This window comes from Lethenteron reissneri, chromosome 17 (assembly GCF_015708825.2).
Source record: "Lethenteron reissneri isolate LAM-NWPU_2019-01 chromosome 17, ASM1570882v1, whole genome shotgun sequence".
In the NCBI taxonomy this organism is placed as follows: domain Eukaryota; kingdom Metazoa; phylum Chordata; class Hyperoartia; order Petromyzontiformes; family Petromyzontidae; genus Lethenteron; species Lethenteron reissneri.
This window is the reverse complement of record NC_083795.1, coordinates 10,004,608-10,025,767: the sequence shown is the minus strand read 5'-3', so window position 1 is coordinate 10,025,767 and position 21,160 is coordinate 10,004,608. Positions and strand designations below refer to the sequence as shown.

The following is a 21,160-nucleotide window of genomic DNA, read 5'->3' as shown; positions in this document are numbered from 1 at the left end:
AATTCCTCCTTTTTTAATGGCAAATGCTCTCCTTGCCATTCCTGGCTCTTACAAGCCTACGCCTGCTTACTCTTGCCCTGTTTTTCTTTAGAAGTTGATGTATCTACATGTACTATTTTTATCCATAATCAAGACATTACTTTTGGCACTGTGGAGAAAATATCACTCTACCTTACTCCGATGTAGCTTAATGGGGACCATTTTTTATTTTTTTTTGGCGTCGATGCTCCTGTCCCCTATCGGTGCTGTATTCAAACCTCCCAAGTTTATCATATTTCACTCTACCCCTCACTCACCTCTGCCCCTGCGCAGCCTTGCAATCTGTCCTTTCTAATTGAACTCATTAAATTCATGCCAGCTGCATTCATTTTTTTACTGGAGCGCACGATTGTGTTGGAAAGGAAAAGTTAGATCCAAAATCAAATACAAACCCCTTTATAAGAACCCTAATGGCTGCAGGTAAGAGATTGCATTTTTGTTATGAATGTGTCGCTATTGTCGTGCCATTTATTGTTTTGCAGAAACCCGTGGCGCTTACAGAAGTCCATGGCACTTGATTAACCAAAAGAGCACCGGATGCATGATGACAGCATCCAAACGTTGCTGCTGAATTGACTCACCAGCAACACAAAAAAAGCGTTCAATATTTGTTCGCCGTTAAAGGAAATGAAAAAAAAACCCATGAATGTACGTTTTGTTTCAAACGCACTCATATTCCTGCACCCTTAGATGCATATTCAATCTATGCAGGCGTATGGGTGTGTGAGCTCATTTGGCTAAAACATGTGTAAATCAAAACTACTCTGAAGTTTAACTGCAAACCCTGAATTAAGCTAGCCGGTTAAGCACTCACCAAGCAGTGTTTCTAGTGCATGCAGCATTATTGTGTCGTCCTGAATGGATGGAGCGGTAGTGCAGTGCCACTGTGAGCGAGTTCGACTCCCGACCATGGCAAAGATCAGTGGCGAGTGACGTCTGAGCCAGTCCTGGATACTCCTTCACCAACCTGCAGTGACCAGCATGATAAATCAGGGTGAAATCATCCAACGTGACTGACATGCGATGGGAAGGCCTTCATCCAGTAGTAGATTGACACCGGTGCTGTATACAAATAGAGTCAATCTACTGCCGGGTGAAGGCTTCCCCACACCATGTTGTTAGACCATACTTCACCACACTGGTCGTGAGTGCTGGGAAGCCCAGGACCGGTTCAGTTATTACTCACCACCGATGGTAGCTGTGGCTGCGAATCAATCTTCGGTCGCCAGGGTTCATAGTGCAGCGTGCTAATAACGCTGTGCCACACCGCTCCGCCGTGGTTAAAGTGTAGACATTTCAAAAGTATTCTCGTTTGCAGCCATTCACATTTGAAACTCGACGTCACCAAACACGTCGTCTGCATTTTGTGTCCGCTCGTCACATTTCGTTTCTTTCGCAAGTGCCACTAATGAACTCATTAATAATGTAAGGTGGGCAGAGCACCAAGCCAATGTGACAATGCATAGGTCACGACCTCATCACACCGAGTGCCGCGGTGACGTTCCCAATCCGGGCATTCCCAGCAGCGTCGCGAGGGACGCGTCCTCACGCACCTGGGAAAGTGCTGCGTTAGTCTCGCTCTCCCCGTCGGGAGGTATCCCCCTTGTAGTAAAGCAACTTGTAAATAGCGTCATTACGCGAACATTGCGCTCACTTCACTCTGAGTGCGCGGTTGCATCTTGAAAGAGTAATTTTAAACGTTGGAATTAGAAGACAGGATTATGATTTTAATGCACATTTATCTTGGCACGTGTCAATGCCCGTGGATTCTAACAGATGTGCGTTCACAAAAAGAAGGCATCTATTCCTCAAAAGCGTGCGAGTAAATTTCGATTTAAAGCTTTCGTGACTGCAGGGATTCATCTTCTTGGTTCTTTCGGTAAAGTCACGTAGAAGGGAAGTAATAAAATAATAAAAATAAAACATAATAAAACAATTCTCACGACGTTTCGGCCACAACGCAAGCAGCCGTCCTCAGGTGAAAACCAGGTCCGTCGAGGCGACAGAGTCCGTGCGAGTGTAAAGCAGACTTGCACGTGCATGGACGTATGTGTTTTTTACTTGAACACATTGTCATATGTGTGCACGCATTTATGTGTGTGCCTTTGCTTGTTTCGTAATACTGTAGGTGTTCACCTTGACAGTTGCTTTGTGTGTGCGTGTGTATGTGTGTATATGTGTATATGTGTGTGTGTCGTGCACTGTGGGGAGCGGTAGTGTAGCGGTTAGCGCGCTGCGCTATGAACCCGGCGACCCGGGTTCGATTTCCGCTCACGGCCAACACCCAGCGACGATTATCTGAACTGGTCCTGGGCCTCCCCTAGGTCGACTCAGCCTCAAATCAGTACCCGGTGCGGTGTGTAAACATCGACACTGGGGAGACAAAGGCGGTCGGGCGTGGTGATGGCCACCCACCCCCTCGTGTACCGTTTCGGCCTTCATAGGTGCTCGCTAACAGCACTTTTGCAGTCTGTTAAGGCTATACGGGGATATTTGTCTTTGTGGCGCACTGGTTAGCGAACTACGCTACACAGCTGGCGACGCGACTTCGATTCTCGCTCACGACCAATCACAGTTGCAAACATTTGAACTCGTCCTGGGTCTCTGCTAGCTCGAATTCAGCTTTGAATGAGTAACCCGTGTGGTGTGTAAACATCAGCACGAGGGAGACAAAGGCGATTGGGCGTGGTGCTGGCCACCCCAACCCCCTTATGTGCTCGCTAACAGCACTTGCTCCAACAATATGTTCAGGCTATACGGGGGATCTTTGTCTTTGTGTGCACGTGTGTGCGTGCGCGTGTAAATGTGCGGAGGAGGGAAGGTGGTGAGGTTACGCGCCACTTGGTTCCTTCTCTGGCCTTGAGGTCAGGAAGAACAGGGAGCGCAGGGGGGGGGAGAGGCGCTTTAGAATAAACACGAGGTTCGCCAACTGAATTGAAAGACAATAGCTGCACTTGGGGCCAGAGATAAAAGGCGGCTGCATTGTTTCGAAGCTGCGTCTTCCTGCTGTGGTTGCAAATATATGACTCAAGGTTGGCCGAAGACGCAGGTGACTTTCATTTTTAGATTCAAATCCGCCCAAAATTTAGCACCGTGCGAATTATTTTGACAATGCATTGTGCTTTGTGTACTCTCCCCCCCCCGCCCTGCCTTTGTATTTTAGCTTTAGATTTATTTTCAAGGCTTTAAAAAAAAAAATTCGTGGGCATACATCTCTTTTTGTTATGTTTTGTAGTTATTATTGACGGGTTTCAAGAGCAGCCCGACTGCTCGCCTCGTTTTGCGCTCACGCATAAGCCGTCACGTCGTCTTTTTATTTTTTTTATTTTCTCTTACAAACCTATTATTTGGTTTGCAACAGCAATTCTTTTGAGCCCTCTGCTCGCAGTGTTTTACCGTTTTAATGTGTATGTTACACTGCCCCCTCACGCGGAGTGAGCATCTGTATGTGACATATCACTTTTATATATGAAATGTCATTTTCTTTCTGTCCCTTTATTTCAGAGCGTGCACTTGTGTGCCCAATTGTCTCTCCTAGGCCACCCTTACCATATGTCCCTCCCGCACTCCCCCCAGCCACCCCTATGCCTCCCCCACCCTCCACCCCACGTCTCATCCTCCATCCCCTCCCCCTATACTCGCCGTGCGCTATGCCGTGGATAAATTTACATCGGTCGCGTGGCGTGCGTTTTTTTTGCTTGCATGGCTTCGCGCGACAGACAGCCAGAGAGAGGGAGAGAGAGAGAGGGAGGAGAGATAGGGGAGGTGTTTAAGCACTCGCTCGAGCGGAATAAGTGCATGCCATCTCACCAGCTGGGCTTCCCAACGGCCTGGGGTCCCCCCTCACTCATCCCCCTCCCTGTCTCCACCCACACCCCCCCCATCCCCCCCATCACTACCGTCTCTCTTGCTTAGACATCAACCTCGCAGCAACACGACAGGGGAAGCGCTCACTCGCCAACTGTTAATGTCACTTTATTTTATTTTTGTGCTTCTTAATGCTTTCAGTCGTCCAATTTTGGCTGTTCCTTTGCATTATTAAGCGCAGCGTACAAGCGTTGACATGATATCGCTGGCTGTGTTCTGGCCGGCTCCGGTGTCTTTTGCAAAGTAATCAAAAGAGCCCGAAGAACCTGGGTAGTGTTAATGTGTGGGACTTTACTTCCGTGAATTACGTACATAAATGTGCGTGTACAATCGTACGTGTGTGTCACGTTTTTGTCAATCCACTGCGAGATACTCCGCACCTCCGATTAGCATGGTTCGCTGCATAAGGTGCGATCGAAGTTCAACACACATAGATGAGGACCTCCCCAAGGATTTTCTGCAATGCCCTCTGCTTTCCGAAATTCCCATTGCACCCGTCTTTTGCGCATGGCAGTCGCCCATCCTAGTGCTATCCGGACCCCAAAATTCCTGCTTAGCTTTGAGATCTACCAAGATTGGGCACGTTACGATTGATGTGGTCATAAGTTATTTAGATATAGATGAAAATCATATTAATGCGTGTACAAAAGTTGGTTAAATGTTACACCACCTTTTGTTTACTGTCTCAACAGTATAACCTTCAGTGCTTCACGTATGCTTTTAAAACCAATAACGCAATGTGCACACTTGGATTATGATGGAGCCTCTATTTAGAGGTTGAATAAATTACTCTCGTTTCATTGACACCTAGGCTTAAATATATATTAAACAACACGGTGTGGGTTTTTTTAATTTTTCCCCAATGCTCATCTGTAATTTGAAGGCGGTACAACAGACCAGCAGGACATCTCATCAAACCTGCCTAAGAGCGGATCATTCTAATGGTGTAATTCCATGCACTGGCACAGATGCCTTCACTGTAATTAGGACGAGAAACCCTGCACAGGTTTCGCTGCTAATTAGTAAATTATGACGAAAATTGCATCAGGCTAATTAGCCGGTATTTGCGCAGATCCCCAAAGTTGGGGCCAAATGAAGCGTGGGCTCCGGTTGTGGCTGAGAAGCCTGGGCTACAGGGAGCGACGTGAACTCGTGGGCAGGGGGGCGGAGGGGGAGGTGCACCCTGCACGCGCCACTGTCAGCTGCGAGGAGCATCGTCCCAACTCCTCCGATATTTAAACGGTTTACTTCAGAACCGGTCAACATGAACGCAGCACTTCCACAAATCTCCTCCATTCGCTGCTCACGATGTGATGGGACACATTTCATGCATTGTCCATTTTTGGGGTGGAAATTGTCGCATATTGTGATTTATTCAGTGCACTGCCATGATGGAGGCTCCACCCCCCCCCCCCCCCCGAGTTGTGTCGGTTGTGGGGGTTGTTTAACTATACTTCACCATGCTGGTGAGTGTGGGTTGGTGAAGTGAAGGAGGGGTGAGGTGGGGGCATGACAGGTTCAGATACCACTTACCACTGATGTTAGCTGTGCCTGGGAATCTTACTGATGTTGTCTAGTCCATCGTACAGATTACACTACTCCCCCATTATTTATTAATAATTGCAGTAATTGTTTTTGGAAATTACTCTGCAGGTAACATTTTACAGTTCGCGTTTGTTTGTCAGGCAATTATTTTGAATTATAATGCAGCTATGCCACCAGCACACGCATGCACAGTCTGCTCTCTGGATGAGTCAACAAGCAGATGGGGCATGAGCCTCGCTTAACATCCCCTCGGATAGACGGCACCCTTCATCATGCCCCCTCTACCAGAATATCTCAGGGGGCACGTGCGGGGTTAAAACGATGATGTTGTGACTTGGAGGTTAGGGTTCTACTGTTCAGCCTGACCACTGCCCTGCTCAGCATGGATTTTATGGAGTGGAAAATGGCAGGCATATTTTCACTCCAGCATGCGTGCGTAGTGCTTTACACGTTGGTAAATGAAATAAGTACTTATTATATACTCTCTGGTGGGTTATATTTCATAGCCGTTTCTTCATGGCAGACGGACGTTGGATTTCGGAGCGGTTTCCTGATCGAATGGGGAACAAGCGGACAAGGTTTCCGATTTTCAGACATGCGGACGGGCGACTTAAATTTGGTGGAAGAAATGAAATAACAGCAAGTTGGTTGGCGCTGCACAAACAAACGGCGCTGTCATTGCGAGTTTCGGCACACACAAAAACCCGTGCCTTTGTGTTGATCACAGTTGATGGACACGTGGCGTGTTACGTGTGAAACGAGACCCCCCCCCCCCCGCCAGGAGTAAATAAGCAGGAAGGTAGTGGAAAGAGATGGCTGTGCCCATGACATATGGGGAGTGGCGGGTGTGGCCATCTGTCCGTTTGCTGTGATTTTGCCACGATATAATCATCCTAATCTAGCCCACTCCCTTTCCTCCTTTCTCACCCACCATTGTCTTCGCCTGCCGATTGTGTGCGTTTGTCTCTGCGGTTATTGCATTTCCAAAAAAAACCGTGAAATCTGCGTGGCCCTCCCGCACATTAGTGGTGTCAGGAGGCAGAGTGCGCGCTCAGGACAGAGGCTCACAATTAAAATTAGCGGAATAAACATATAGCATCAATGGGCAGAATTGCTTTCAACAGGCATACAAAAATGTTGGACGTTCAAATAAACAACGTATACGCAACATGTCTGTAAATACATGTAAATAGACATTTACTTATGTATGTATGCATGCGTGCGCCTGTGTGTGTGTGTGTTCAAACATGCGCGCACACGTACACATAGAGCAAAAGCGGTGTTTTTAATATAGAGGTATCGAGAGAGGGCCACATATCAAGGCTTACATAGCGAGAAAGAGCAAAAGCATTGGGGTTAAGAAGAAAAGAGTTACAGAGTTAAAGAGACCATACAGGGGAAGAAAAAAAGACATAGAAATAGAAAAAGAGACAGAAGAAGACAGAAAAAAAGAGCTTATTCTAATGAGAGCAGATTAACAGATTATCATAATAAGAAAGCAGTGGTTTTGTGTGCTGTGGGTGGTGGGTGGTTCCCCAGCTGGCCCAGTGAAAGCGAGAGAGATGAGGAGGGAGAGGGAGGGAGATGGGGCCACGGGACAGACAGACAGACAGATGGGAAAGCCTTCTGAGGGTCGATAAGTCACTGACCTGACAGCTGGACGGGCTGTCACATGACCCTCAAGCAAGAAACTCAGGTTCAGGCCTGTGCCTAATGTACACTTGCAATTCCAAACATCAACACATACACACACGCATACACATACGTGCACACACGCACACATGCACGCCCATACATACGCACATACATACAAAGATCCCCCGGTATAGCCTTAACAGGCTGTCGTGGCAGGTTCCGTTAGCGAGCACCTACGAAGGCCGGCACTGCACACGAGCGGGTGGGTGACCAGCAGCTAGTGGTGATTACACACCACACCAAGTACTCATTTAAGGTTGAGTCGACCTAGGGGAGGCTCAGAACTGGTTCAAATAATCGTCACTGGTGTTGGCCGTGAGCAGGAAGCAAACTCGAGTTGCCGGGTTTGTAGCGCAGGCCGCTAACCATTACATACAAAGACACATAGAATCCCACACATATATGCACATACATACTGTACATGGGGCAAGTACTATTAGCAATCACCTCTAACGACTGGCATGGTTCAAGATAAGGTGATATGTCCAGCACCACACTCAGCTGCTTTTGTCTACCCAGTGGTGATATTTATACACCACACTGGGGACTCATTTAAAGGCTGGGTCAACCTAGACGAGGTCCAGGACCAATGCTGATATCACTCACCACTGATGAGAGCCGTAGTTGGTCAATATTACAGCGCTCACCACGACAATACCGCTCCACACACACACACATGAACATAGAAACAAATTGACACACATATACATACACATGCACACGTGCACACGCACACCAGAAACATACATACGCAACAACTTGTATTTGCCAGTGAATAGCGGTGATGTCACCACTGCACTTGTGCCAGGCTAGGTTCACTTTTAAGCCATGTGAAGTGTCGAAGGCAGAATAACATTTTTCCGGCCTTGCTATCTATCTGTGTTTAGCCGCCTGGGGCTCTGCCCATTGTTGTGAGCGTCGCTCTCCCACTCTCCGTTGTTATTAGAGGGCGGCTGCCTCCTACTGCCCAGTAAAGGCTTTCATGTACCTCCTCCACAAAGGCAAATCTTGACACCACTGGTACCAATCATCTAAAAGTTTACTCAATTCCAGATCCTGTATCACGTCAACTCATCTCTTCTCTAAGCTGTGCCATGCTCATTTAGCTCCCTTTATCCAGCCAAACAGAAGCTGCTAAGGCATGTGGTGGCTGGGCATGCACACTACATCACCCAGCCAAATGTATTCTCCACTGCCAGAGGAGCTCACCAATGAGGATAAACCCAGGATGGATCATAGGCAGACTATCCTGAATGTTTAAAGCCAGCAAAAAGTTCCTGTTAAGGGTTCCAGGTTTCATAAGTGTACAGTGAGGAAATAATTGTTGCCGAGAAGAACTGGAGCCTCCGTGTGGCACGACAGACCAGGCAGCTTCTTCGCAGCATTATGCAGCTGATGAAAAGTGAATACTGTTCGACTGATTTGGCGTGGAACCTCTGCTGTCAAATCAGAATAGGTCATACGCACACTGCCCAGCTACATGAACTCCTGTACACTCTCTGCAACCACTCCATTACTCACACAGTTGTTGCAATCGGTGCATTGCTCCTTTTATAAAGGGGGAGGGGGGGGGGCACCAGGGCATCCTTCCAATCCTCAAGAACCTGACCAGCAGTGGAAGTTGTAAGGCAGCCTGAACATCATTACCTTCATATATCATAAATGTTTTCGGGAGATCATCTCTGCTCAGTGCATTACCTCCATGGACTTTTGGGACTGTGCATTTTAGCCAGCACCTAATAAGGCTGACACAGTGGACGAGGACAGGATATGACCAGCACCATACCGTCTCCTATGGATCCCCACGATGGAGGTTTACCCCACCGCATCAGGTAGTTATTTAAGCCTGATTCGCCCTAGGGGAGGCCCAGGACCGGATCAGATATCACTCGCCCTTAGTGCTAGATGCAGCAGAGAATTCAACTGGGGTCAGAGGGTTCATAGCACAATGCACTGACCCCTGTACCACGACTCCCAACACACGAACAGACAAAGACACCACAGTAAAACAACTATGCAGTTTCAGTTTGGAACATTGCATTAATGTGCCAAAATGTTTGCATGGATGCCTTCTAACATCCTCTTTGTAACATATGATATAGTGCCAAACAAACAATAGTTTGAAGTCTTTAACTTTTCTGGTAAATTTTAGTAAATACTTATGACATTGGGTTGAGCGGTGGCACGTTGGCTAGGGCATTGCGCTATGAACTTGGCGACCTGAGTTCGATTGTCAGCCACGGCCAACATCAGTGGTGAGTGATGTCTCAAATGGTCATTGAGTCCCTCCCTTTTCCAATCCACACTGATCTGGGGTGGTGAAGTATGGTCATCACCCTCTCGTTACCGACAGGGCATAGAGAGCTCTTCATCCAGCAGTGGATTTACATTGTGCCAAAATGATTATTTTTATTATTTTCAATCATAACACAGATTTTGTTTACTTTATAATTAATAATATAGCATTACAGTTCATACTGTAGTTGTATTTTCGCATTCACATCACATGCAATCTTCTGCTTTAACAAACAGCTATCGCCTGAATGATACAAAATAATAATAAAACAATGACCCCTGGGCCTCGTGCACGTGGAGAATTTTATCCCCCCCCCCCCCCCAAAAAAAAAATCCCATCAGACTAAAATGCCCGTCACATTAAGGCGCCTTGTTTTGCTCACACTTTTGACCAAACCGGATTTTCAACGACAGGTTGTCACTTTCATTAATTATACAAAATCGCACTAATTACGGTTCCGGTGCGTGCGCAAGGAACAGAAGGTGCCTGGTAATACGTTACTGAATTAGCATTTTAAATAGGAGCACGATGGTAGCAGAGCTTGGTAGCTGGAAATCTAAAGGGGGGGGGGGGCGGGGGATATTGTGGTTCCTGTCCTAAAGTGCGCTTGAGATTTTTTTGTTGTTGTTGGATCATTAGAACAAATTTGTATGGTTTGACATTAGCATTAAGGTTGGTGGAAATTCTAAAAGAGTATGAATCTAACAGCAATGAAAACGAGTTCTCTGTCGTGATGTCCTAAAATAAAACAAATATTAAGTCATAATTTATATTAGTAAACCCCTTTAAATACCACACATCTGTTGTGCATGTAATGATAATGGACTATTGTATGTATGTTGAACTTTTTTCGCACAGTAAGTAGCCAACTGTGCTAATCGGAGGTGGAGGGGTTATGGGCTGGAGAATGCCACTTTAACCGTGGGGTTCTCCGGCACACCGAATTATTTTTAAATCCTTTATATTAAGTTCGCTTGCTAGCTTACGACCGTGCAAATCTTTCGGTCGTTTTTTAACCCACTTCCCGTGATCCAATCGAGCTGACATTTTCCACACAGACTCGTTGTGTGTGACAATTAATGTTCGTGGAAAAAAAAATCCAAAATGTTACACTTTTTAGAACAAAAATATTATATTTAATTACCAATTGCTTAATGCTGCCATGCAATCATCTGACCCATAGGTGGCAGCCATCTCAAGCCAGAGGACGAGAGGACTCTAGCCGCCACGCATATAAAGGCTTTATAGTGAAAAACTTTGTTTTTACGGGTTATACTTGTTCAGCATCAAGTTGGATGGACATCCAATACCAAAAAGCGCGTGACGTTTGAGGTCAGCGCTCTCGCGAGAGTAACGCGAAACCAAAGTGGAATTTTCCAAACTAATAATTTCAGCAACTTACCCCCCCCCCCCGCCGCCACCGCACCCCACCCCACTTTGCACAGGTGTAGTTATGTACATAAAACAAATACAGCACTGGAGTGGCAGAAGCGAGTAACGTGCGCGCTAGCAGCGCAAACGCGGGCGGCCTGGACCTCTGTAGGATTGTGCGCTTGACAATGTGGCCCGCCCAGTGACCCCTGAGCCGCTCCACCGTGTTATTGACAAACAGCGGCGATCGCTGCGTCAACGATCGATGGGTGCACGGGATGCAATCACCGTACCGCATCCGTACACGTGTCAATCTGCTGGGATCTCAATCGCAAAGACTGCCTGCCTATTGGTTGTTTTGGCGAGCGTGCAACAAAAATATAGCTCTGCTTGCCAGTTTATGGTGTGTGTGTTTGCGTGCATGTATGTGTGGGTGTGTGCGTGCATGTATGTGTGGGTGTGTGCGTGCATGTATGTGTGGGTGTGTGCGTGTTTCCGGTTTTTACATCTGTGCTGGTTTTTTTTCATTTGCATCATTGTTAAGTGCGTGCATGCGCACGCGTGTGTGTGTGTGTTGGTGCCTTTGTGTTGCTCCAGTTTTTTTTATGAAGCCTATTTACTTGCAAATACGTTAGTTTCATGTGCCCATCATTTTTAATTAGTAAGCAAAACGTGTTTTGTTTATATCAGTTACATTTTGTTTTGTGGAACCCAGTTTTTGATCATTTGGTACTTTCAAAAATCAGTTCTGAGCCCACCACATGCCTAAGCCCGAATGGTGACATTGTGGTTTCATCAGAACAATAGCATTTATGAAATAAGGTAACATACAGTGCTATTGACAAAAGGGGCGGCAGGAGGCTAACCTTGTTCCTGCACATGTATCAGTTACTGATTAGAAGTGACATGGATTGTGCCTAATTAGTATGTCAATTGCACCTCTGATGACATTAATACTAGACCTTCAGAGGCCTAGTAATCTACTTAATTAAAATGCTTCTCAGCAAATGTGCAAGGGTTTTATGGGGCTAACTGTATATCTCAGAGTGCCCTGCATAAAAGCCTCCTCCATATACCACATGCACCCTGGGCTTGCATTAATGCAGAGCTAATTGATATCCTTTTCACAGCAATAAAAAAATGTGCTCTGAATCCTTGCTAATTTTATGTGCTTCATGGAGAAATTTCACTCAATCTAAAGACTCAAATATATCAATTGCATATAATTGTTGGATGGGTAGTGTAATAGAGTAAGAGTTTATTGCCCTTCATCAATCCACCGTTGGATGGTCTCCTGAAATTGTATTACTTATATTTTTAAAATTATACTTCAACGAGCTGGTCAGTGCGGATTCGTAAAGGGTGAGCCTTTAACCGACGCAGATGTCACTTTCCACCGGTGTTTGGCATGGCCCATGAATCAAACTCAGATCGCTAGAATCACAGTGCAGTTGTGTGCCAAATGCTGCGTAAACACTCCACCCAGAGTTGTATACAGTGCCTTATTAAGAATAGCGATCATAATTTAACTCGCTCCACAAGTGCAGGGGGGTTTTGCCATCCCAGATCGTTGATATCAGCAATTTAAGTATTCATCTTGAAGTACCCCATATTTATCGAGAAGGACACGGTTGGCGTAGTCCGACGTAACTTTTTTTTTGCAATACAGTACTGTCGAAAAATATTCAATTACCCCGCTAACCGGAGATATAATGAAGGCGATATGAATTTGGTGTCACGCCAGATGCACATTTCCAGCGCATTAGCGGTGCGCTGGGTCAGGCCTAATGGCGTGATTTACGGCGAGAAATGAGTCGCTGCGGCCGCTGAATGTCCCCGTTTTTTTCTTTCGCGATGGCTCGAGGCCGGCCCGTCCACATCCACCAGCCCGCCACGCGGGCCTCGTTAAAAATGTAGCGCTTATTGACTTGTGTACTATTTCGGTGCAGCCGATGATGTCAGCGAAAAGCGTACACTGGTTTGAGAGAGAGAGAGAAAAAAAAACCCGAGAGAAAGAAAGAGAGGAGGGGTGGGCTTAGCCTAGGAGTGGGTGGGGGGGTCGATAAGCGGCATGGGTCGGAAGGTGGGCAGGTTTATGCAATTTGTCTGAATCAGCAGAAGCACAAAAGGCCATCACTGTTATGGACTAATCACACGAGCACCTATCAGAAAAAAAATATGCCTTTTTTAAGTCAACGTGATCCATTTTCATCTTTATCCCGATTAACATTTTAAAAGGGATATTTCTTTTATCAATAGGCAACAAATGATGTTGACCTTCAAAGCGCCTCGGCCAGTAAATACGTTTGTCGTCATGAATTTGTGTGGAACTGTCAAATCTATTGCAAAAATCAGCTCAGATGGAACTTGTTACAGTAAAACAGCATTATCTGCCAGTGTTGACAATGTCACAAACATGGCAGTGTTAGACTTTTATTTTTATTGTTGTTAAAAGTCTGATTTTGAAATTGAGTATAAAAAACCGCACAACCTTCAGTCTAACTTAAATAAGAGACTCCGAACCCTATCATTAACATCATGGAGGGTGTGCAATGCATCTTTTCATCTACATAAAGAAATGTTAATAAGACCCCAATTTAACGGTTTGTTAAGTTTGCCAAGTACGTGTGCAGGCTTTGGTTTTGTAATTATGGATTTAACAAAGTAAAAAAAAATACAAATCTAACATATTTCCACATAAGCAACAATGAAATGTCAAAATAATAAAGTGCTTTGATTTTTTTGCCGGTTAATTATTTGGTGTTGACAACCTAAAACAAAAAAACATAAAAAAACTGACCTTTGACTTATTTTTTGCATAGTAAACTCTTTAATTAGGGACGTATAAACAGTAGCTTTTTAATACATTTCCTTAGAAGCTCCGGTGAAATGTTTTAGCGTAATGGAAGCGCGGCAATCTATTAGACAGCGAGAGGGTTTATTGCCGTCGTAATTAACTGCACTAATGCGTGTTGTTCCTCGTAACGTTATTTATCACGTTTTGTCATCGGGCTGCGTACAAACGCTGCTTCCTTTTGCAAGCGCTCATTACAAAGAAGGATCGTTTTAATCAGCCTGGTCCCCACCCTTTTTCCAGAGACTCCAGCACTGACATTATTAACGCTAACGTTTCAATAAACAGCGATTTAATTGGCTGGAGAGCTACACAGGCGAAACAACCCAAATTTATCATCTTGCCCTCCCGGATTAGAAGACTGCTGAGCGCTCTCGCAGGGATAATTACTCACTCGAAACCCACGAAAAGACACATTTACTAGAACACTCCTTTTCCTCATTTTTAAATCCAGACAATGAGAAGAAGCCATACAGCTTCAAAGGCCCCATGTTCTGTGTGGTTGTGTGTGTCCCAGTACAAATGAGGCCAAAGGATGAATTCATTGCCAGAAAACAACGTCAATTGCCATTAATGATGGTACAATTATGGCCACCCTGTTAAACAGCCTTAATGAATATTTAATAGATCATTGAAATGTTTCTTTTAATGTAAAGGCTGAATGTCTTGGTGCTACGCTTGTGCGCACACGAGTGTGTGTGTGTCCGTGCCATGTAACATGTATTATTGTTGTTCTTGTGAGTCAGGACAATCGTCTTATTTTCAGCTTCATGTGCTGTTAATTTTGCTCGGCTTATCTTAGCAACGCAACTAACTGGCCCGTGAACCGCGCGGGTTTTCTTGATAAGTGATGTGTCGGTCAACCGGTGCGTGAAAGGAACAAGTAATGCGGTTGAATTTTGCCGCTTTACACCCATGCACTCACTGCCTTTTGCCCAACTATTAAGCAAACACCTCAAATCACAGGACGATGACCAGGAAACAAAAAAAACATCCCTGTGATGTGTAGTTAAAAGCACAATTTTAGCACAGCTGGTATGCATTTATCTAATCTGAGTATCGTTCACGGCTGCTGAATATAGCTCCACACAAAACACGAAAACCCCCCCCCCCCAAACAACTTTCGGCAAAAAAAAACAACTAGGTCATCGCAAGCCTCCCCTGGAATATGATGTTGCCCTCTCGACCAACAATTTGCAGAAGGCACTGCGACTTCAAGGATGGCGCGCCACGGGCCAGGCACTCGGAGGGTTAACACGCCCACTCGTTACTTAATTTTAAAGGATTAATTTTACCCCAAACATTTTGCAGCGCCCCTCGGTTGCCCTCCCACCCCGGCCACCCCAACCCACCCCCCGGCTAACCAGCCCAGGGCTCCCATCTGCTCCCTTGGATGGGCTAATGGCCACGGCGCGCGTAATTGGCGACACCAAGCCAGGCCGTTGCCCGGACGACCGCAGTAATTGCGTGACACCAGCTGGTCGCTCGCCCAGCTTTCGCCTCCTTCCCTCCACCTCCCTTGACTCTTCTCCATCCAAACCCCCCCACCGTCTCTGTTCTTTACTCTCCCTGCCATTGTGGGTGGGCGGGTGAGGCTCGGCGGTTGTGTCACCACCGTAGAAAAATTAGGCATGCAGACGAAGAGGGGTGGTGGGGTGTGTTGGACGGAGGGGCACGCCACGAGTGGTGGGTGAGAAGCGGCAAGAGAGAGAGAGGGAGAGTTGGGGCAGCCGTGGAGGCGGCGGGGGTTGTATCAGGTGGCGCGGGGCAGGCTGAAGTGACGGGGGTGTGCTCGCAGTATTAGCGATGCTGAGCGCGGGGCTAATGGTGGCGTGGCCTTTCCTTCTTCTTTTTGAACTGCGATAGAAGTGCATGTCTCTCGCGTGCGGAGGCCTCGCCGTCGTTGCGTGGAGCTCCGTTTCGTTATAACGCGCGCGGCAGCCTGGGGGTAGGGGTGAGGGTGGGGCGGTGGGAAGGGGCATTGCTCAGTAGGCGTCTCTGCCAAAAAAAATTGTGAAAATTTACAATGTTACCTCTTGAAAAGGCTGCAACCACATGTATATTCGTTTAGTTTTGCGCGTGTTTTTCATTGACAATAATAATTATAATAATCATCATCGCTTTGTAAAATTGTATTTATTTTTTATTCCATTATGAATGCTGCGTTTGATAATCACTTGCATTAAAGTGAAATAAGCAAACGTTTGTGTAATAGCTTTTGGTGATATCGCAATGACGTTTATGTTTTGCACTCTCCTTTGTGTGTACTTGCAGATTCTTTCTGAAGTTCTTTCTGAAGTGCAATCAGAACTGTCTGAAAAATGCCGGAAACCCGCGGGACATGCGCCGATTTCAGGTGTGACATCAATTCCTTGACTGATATGTTGATGGCGGTGCTTTGAGTGTGAATATAAAAAATGAACGCAGAGACTTGGAAGCGTATCGGATGACAGCTTCTCTATGTACACACTCCGCTGACAGTGAGCAAATTCCCATTCTGTCTTTACAGGAAACGCATCACACATTAGCCGTTAGCTCCTGGGGACGGGCTCCACATTAATCACGTTGCGTCCAATGCAGGGATTGTACATCTTTAGTTAAACACCGGTAATAAAATCAAAGCAAGTACAAATTTCTTTTTTTTTTCATGCAGAAATGAAGCCAAATGACTGTATCAGTGATGAATGTCCTGGTGCTACGCAAATAGGATAGAGCCGGAACAAAGCCCTTGTGTGTGATTACGTCTTAGAAGTTTAATTGTGTTTAAGCTATAGGCTGAAAAAACACAACATTTCCCTAATTATTTACTATTAGTAGAGTAAACAGCACCAAACTTAAAGGCTAGGAATAATTTGTAAAGTCCGCAATTTTGCTATTAAATGTTTAATTGTTTGAAGTCTGTTTGGGTTTACACTAATGATAGAGGAGCGAAAACAAAAGCGTTGTTTTGATTTAAAACAAAACTGATTGAACGCCAGCTATTACAGTGCTAAATGTGCCAGAAAAATACAGAAGTGGCTACTAGGTCGCCGAGTTTCTGCGATTACGGCAATTAGCCCTAATGTTCGTGTGAACGCATGTGGTTTAAATCAAGTGGGCTTAGCTCGGGCGCATTATTTTCATGACTGGCGCAATTGAAAGTTATTTGTGTGGGGTCGCACAGACTAACCCCAGACTAAACGCTAACATACGCTCTCACCGCAGAGCCAGATTATCGGTGACATCCGTAATTGGTTTAATGTGCGCCGTCAGGAAGTTGCGATACAGCCAGAGAGAAAAAAAGTGGCAGAAATAAAAAAAATCTTCTCGGTGACTCGAGAATGTGTATGGTTAGCGTGGCAAAGTGGCCAAAAAAATGAAAATAGCTCAAAATAATTTTCTGTATATTTTCAAAAAAAAATTCATTATATGCCATTCAATTTAAAGGTTGAATTCCCAGAAAGGAATGTTTTGAATCGTTTAACGGCTTTCAACAGGCCAAACGACGCTCATGAACCCACAACTGTTTGCGTAGGTAATAATTGCTGTGTATTTTGTCAATTTGAAGCAGTAATATACATTGGTGGCAGCTGCTGACATGAACATTGATTCAAATTACAATTAGCAATGATTTGCTGAAACTCAAATAGCTGTTCGGGACTCACAAATGATGGCAATTGATCCGGTTGACCTACACGAACAAATTTCAGCTGGCCATAGAAAATGGCATGATTTGACTCAATTTGTATTTACATTGCTGTCACACATGAACTGCCCATCAGGGATTGAAAGTGTGTCTTCAGCACAATATAGGGTCATAAAACTATGGCACTGGAGGCAGCAGAGGAGAGCGGAGGCGCCGTTTCTCTTAAGGGTAGAGTGGAACCGAGGGTGGGGTCAGGCCTGTAATGAGGGTAAGCGGCTATTTGTCCTGCTGATGATGAGCAATGGCTTCCTGAGCTCCAATGCCTGACCCTGTTTGGTACCAGTGCTCAACCCTACTCAGTGCAATTCCCAGCATTTACACGCGCATGGCCAAACCCCCGCATCGTTTAGAAAGAGTGCATGGTACTTCGGCCAAAAGCAGAAGCCTCCATCTCACCCGTCCCATTCCCGGCCTCCCTGTGGTAAAAAAAAAAAATTACAAACACGTCCGGTAATATATGCTCTAAAGTATTTGTTGCGTAATATATTTTTTTACGTATGGTATACATTAATTTAAATGAATGTTCAAGTTGTATGCTTCAGTGGGCTTGTACGTAGAATAACAGGCTCATTAAAATATCAGCAGCTTTAAAAAAATGAAGCTGTGTTTTTAATTAATGACAATTTATTTCCACTCGTGTGTCTCCCTCAACTAGAGCCATACTTTTTAAACGACAAAATAACTTAAAATCATATTTTCTCTTTTTAGACATTTTGCATATTCTCCCCGGTACAGAAATTGTGTAAGACCCTTGCTTGCTTTTTTTTATCTTCCGTCTAATTTGCTTCAATGATACCGACACAATTTTCATCCCTATGTCCCCGACATCTTCTGGCCCGGCCAAGTCGGTTTCACATCACACTCCGAGCGCGGTGTCTCTGAAATTGTCATCGGCGTGGACAATGACGTTCGCGAGAACCACTTTAGCCCCGTGAAAGCGGTGCGAGAGGCATGACTTTCCACTCATGCATAACAACGGCTCGGCCGTTTCCAAATCTCCCCGGCGCATTGTTGTCAGTGCCACTATCTGGACCGACGCGGCCCCTTTCCCGTACCCACTCTGGCTCCCCCCTCCTCGAATCCCCCTCCTTCTTTGATGGATTCGCCGGGTAACATAATCTCCTTAGCGGATTTGCATCCCCGAGGCTCCCTGTGTGGCGCCGTGCGCACCAATGCCTCCCCTGCGGCCCTGTGCCGGCAATGGCAGGCGGCCTAAGCCACCTACTGTCGTATGACCCGCCCGGTCGCCCACCCGCCCTCTCCACCCCTTTGCTTCCAAGGATTTGTAGCACGCGTGCACATGCACACGCGCACACACGCACGCACCAGTGAGTGCATGCGCATGTACGCGTGTTAGGAGTGCGTCTGCACCATGCCCGCCCCACAACTTTATCTGCTCACAGGCGGCTTCCTCCTTAGCCATTTCAATCCTAGAGCAAAAAGAGCAATGCTAATAATCAGCATTATGAAGAAGTTGTTTGGAATCCCCTCAAGCATACACAATTCTCTGTCATGGTGAGTCTAACAGGGCACCTAGGGAATTGTTATGTGTACATGGAATATAATGAGTACATACACGGCATAAAGAATGTTTTCCGTCTCTGGTGTATTGACACCAGTTAAAAGGCCTCCATCTGTAGGTCATAGACTTAAAAAAATCTAAACAGCCTTAAAAATATTGTTGCTGTTATTATTGCTAAAAAATAATGTGTTATAATAACGTAATTTCTGCAGTTATTGCTGCTAATGCACACAATTCTTTTCAAGCGGCCATAATTTTTAAAGCACTGGCATGATGCCTTTGGCGGGCAGTTCACCTCAAAGTCTGCCAGAACGATCAACAAAAAATCAAACGGCCAAAAAAGTCAATCATGCAGGTACGACTGCATTCATAACCCCTGGCTGCCTTTTGATTAATTAAGAAAACGTAAAGTTTTCATACATTGCTGATGTCGGCGTAATGTTTTAAGGGAGCATGGGAAAAAAAAAACACAAATGCAGTAAGCATCTGTGGCAAATTACCAGAGCAGCGCATCGAAATCTGCTTCCGTTGGATCGAGTGGCTGGATGGCCGGCGAGATGCGCGCACGACGTCTGGCCAAGCGCGCCGGCGCTCTTCAGGGGATTTTGACACTGCCCGCCAAGAGCCACACCAGTGTCAAAACAGCCTGCACAATAATAGACGTAGCCTGAGCACACACTCAAAAGCCAATTAATCAAAGAGGCCCTTGAGAAAGCGGGCCTCTTTATTCAAGTACCCCACCAACCACCACTCTCGCTTTCGTGCTTTTGGAAGGTGGAGAGGAAGGCAGCTCACTCACGTGCTAATCACAATCCATTATCTCATCGCCGGCATGCTGAGAGAGTTGCCTTCAATTTCTCTCTCTCTCTCTTCACCACACGACCCCTCCCACACTCTTTTCTCTTTAAAACACAAAATGCCACTTTAATCCCGGGGTCGTTAATGTCCTATTAACCCAATTGTTATAAAGTGTGAGAATGCTGGCATTGAAATGTATCGCGGGGCTAATGTACTTATCCCCGGCCCTATGTGTGGCGGTGGCCGCATGGAGAGATGGCTTGTAAAGGGAGCTGTGCACAATGGATCCATCTCTGTCAAAGGCTTATAGCAGCAAAGAGTTAACATATAAATACAAAGGCAGTGGCTAGAGGCACCGATACTGCTTCCTCCTCCCCCACTCAGCTATTTGTTGGTAAGCAATGCGGCTGCATTTTCAATGCAATTAAACGGGAGCAACTCGCGGGCGCAAACGACGTGGCTCTGTGTATGTTTCGCTTGTACGCAGCGTTTTCTTGCCCTTTGGCAATAAGGCAACAAAGGCGAGGATGCTGGAAGAATGTCGAGAAGTGACAGCGGTAGACGGGTCACGATTTTAAACGCCGAGTCTTAATCAGGAACGGCTGCGAACGTAAAATAAACTTGGGTGTTATTGTCACGGACTTGCAGGTGTGGATTAATGTTCGGCCATTCCTTTGTTTGCGATAAGTACAATGCCAACACAAATACAGGACTTCAAGTTTTAAAAGAAACCTTATTATCAACTTACAAGCCAGGCTTTGTAGTCCCATGTAAAATATACAAAAAAAATACCTATTTACAACTTTCATGCTCAAGTGCAGCTGGAATGTACAAAAACACTTTGCAGAGTGTTTTAATTTCTTTCCGAATATGAAAGACGGTCCCTGCAATTATTTTCCCCACACATGCACCCTGGCTTCACCGCGGAAAAATAGAACATTTAATAATTTACACACTGTATCAAAGTCCTCAGCATAGATCAAAAGCATCAAAGGCACCCTCTTAAAAAGGAACCCCTGAAACAATATTAAACCCTTCTTGCAGTAGTCAATATCGAGAAGTGGGAGAAATATTGCCGTGTTATGCTTTAGGAAGACGAATGGGGAGCTGGGCCTGATACTTCTGGTTCCGTACGCGTGGATTAATGGGCATCTGAGATTTAGTGCCTCGGAGCAAGAGCGAATTTCGGGCCACGCTGTTGCTGAGAGTAACACTAACACTCGTAAATCAGATAACGGAGCATTGAATATGACTTCATCGCCTTTTAGCGTTCAATACTTTTTGGGCGCAGCTCCCTTTTTATAAGCTGTTGAGTGGATTTGTGAAGCTGCGATCCTTAGTCCAAAAACCTCACGTTTGATATCGAAGATCAAAATGCACAGGCTTCCTGGGACACGGTTCAAGACCACTGCATCCTGAAACCCAATTTAAAGCAGAACCGGGTGCTCACAGAAGCATATCAGCAAATGCAAAATGTGTGAGAAAAAA

General features: G+C 45.7%; 1 protein-coding gene across 7 annotated transcripts in view; it reads left to right on the top strand.

Moving 5' to 3' along the window:
- Positions 1-21,160, top strand: part of LOC133343461 (transcription factor COE3-like) — a 99,027-nt gene that overhangs the window by 47,657 nt on the left and 30,210 nt on the right. For all 7 annotated transcript variants that reach the window (XM_061553095.1, XM_061553097.1, XM_061553093.1 and 4 more), the window contains exon 7: positions 15,942-16,023. In XM_061553095.1, coding sequence (XP_061409079.1) covers positions 15,942-16,023 — 82 coding nt within the window. The remainder of the gene's footprint in view (positions 1-15,941; positions 16,024-21,160) is intronic.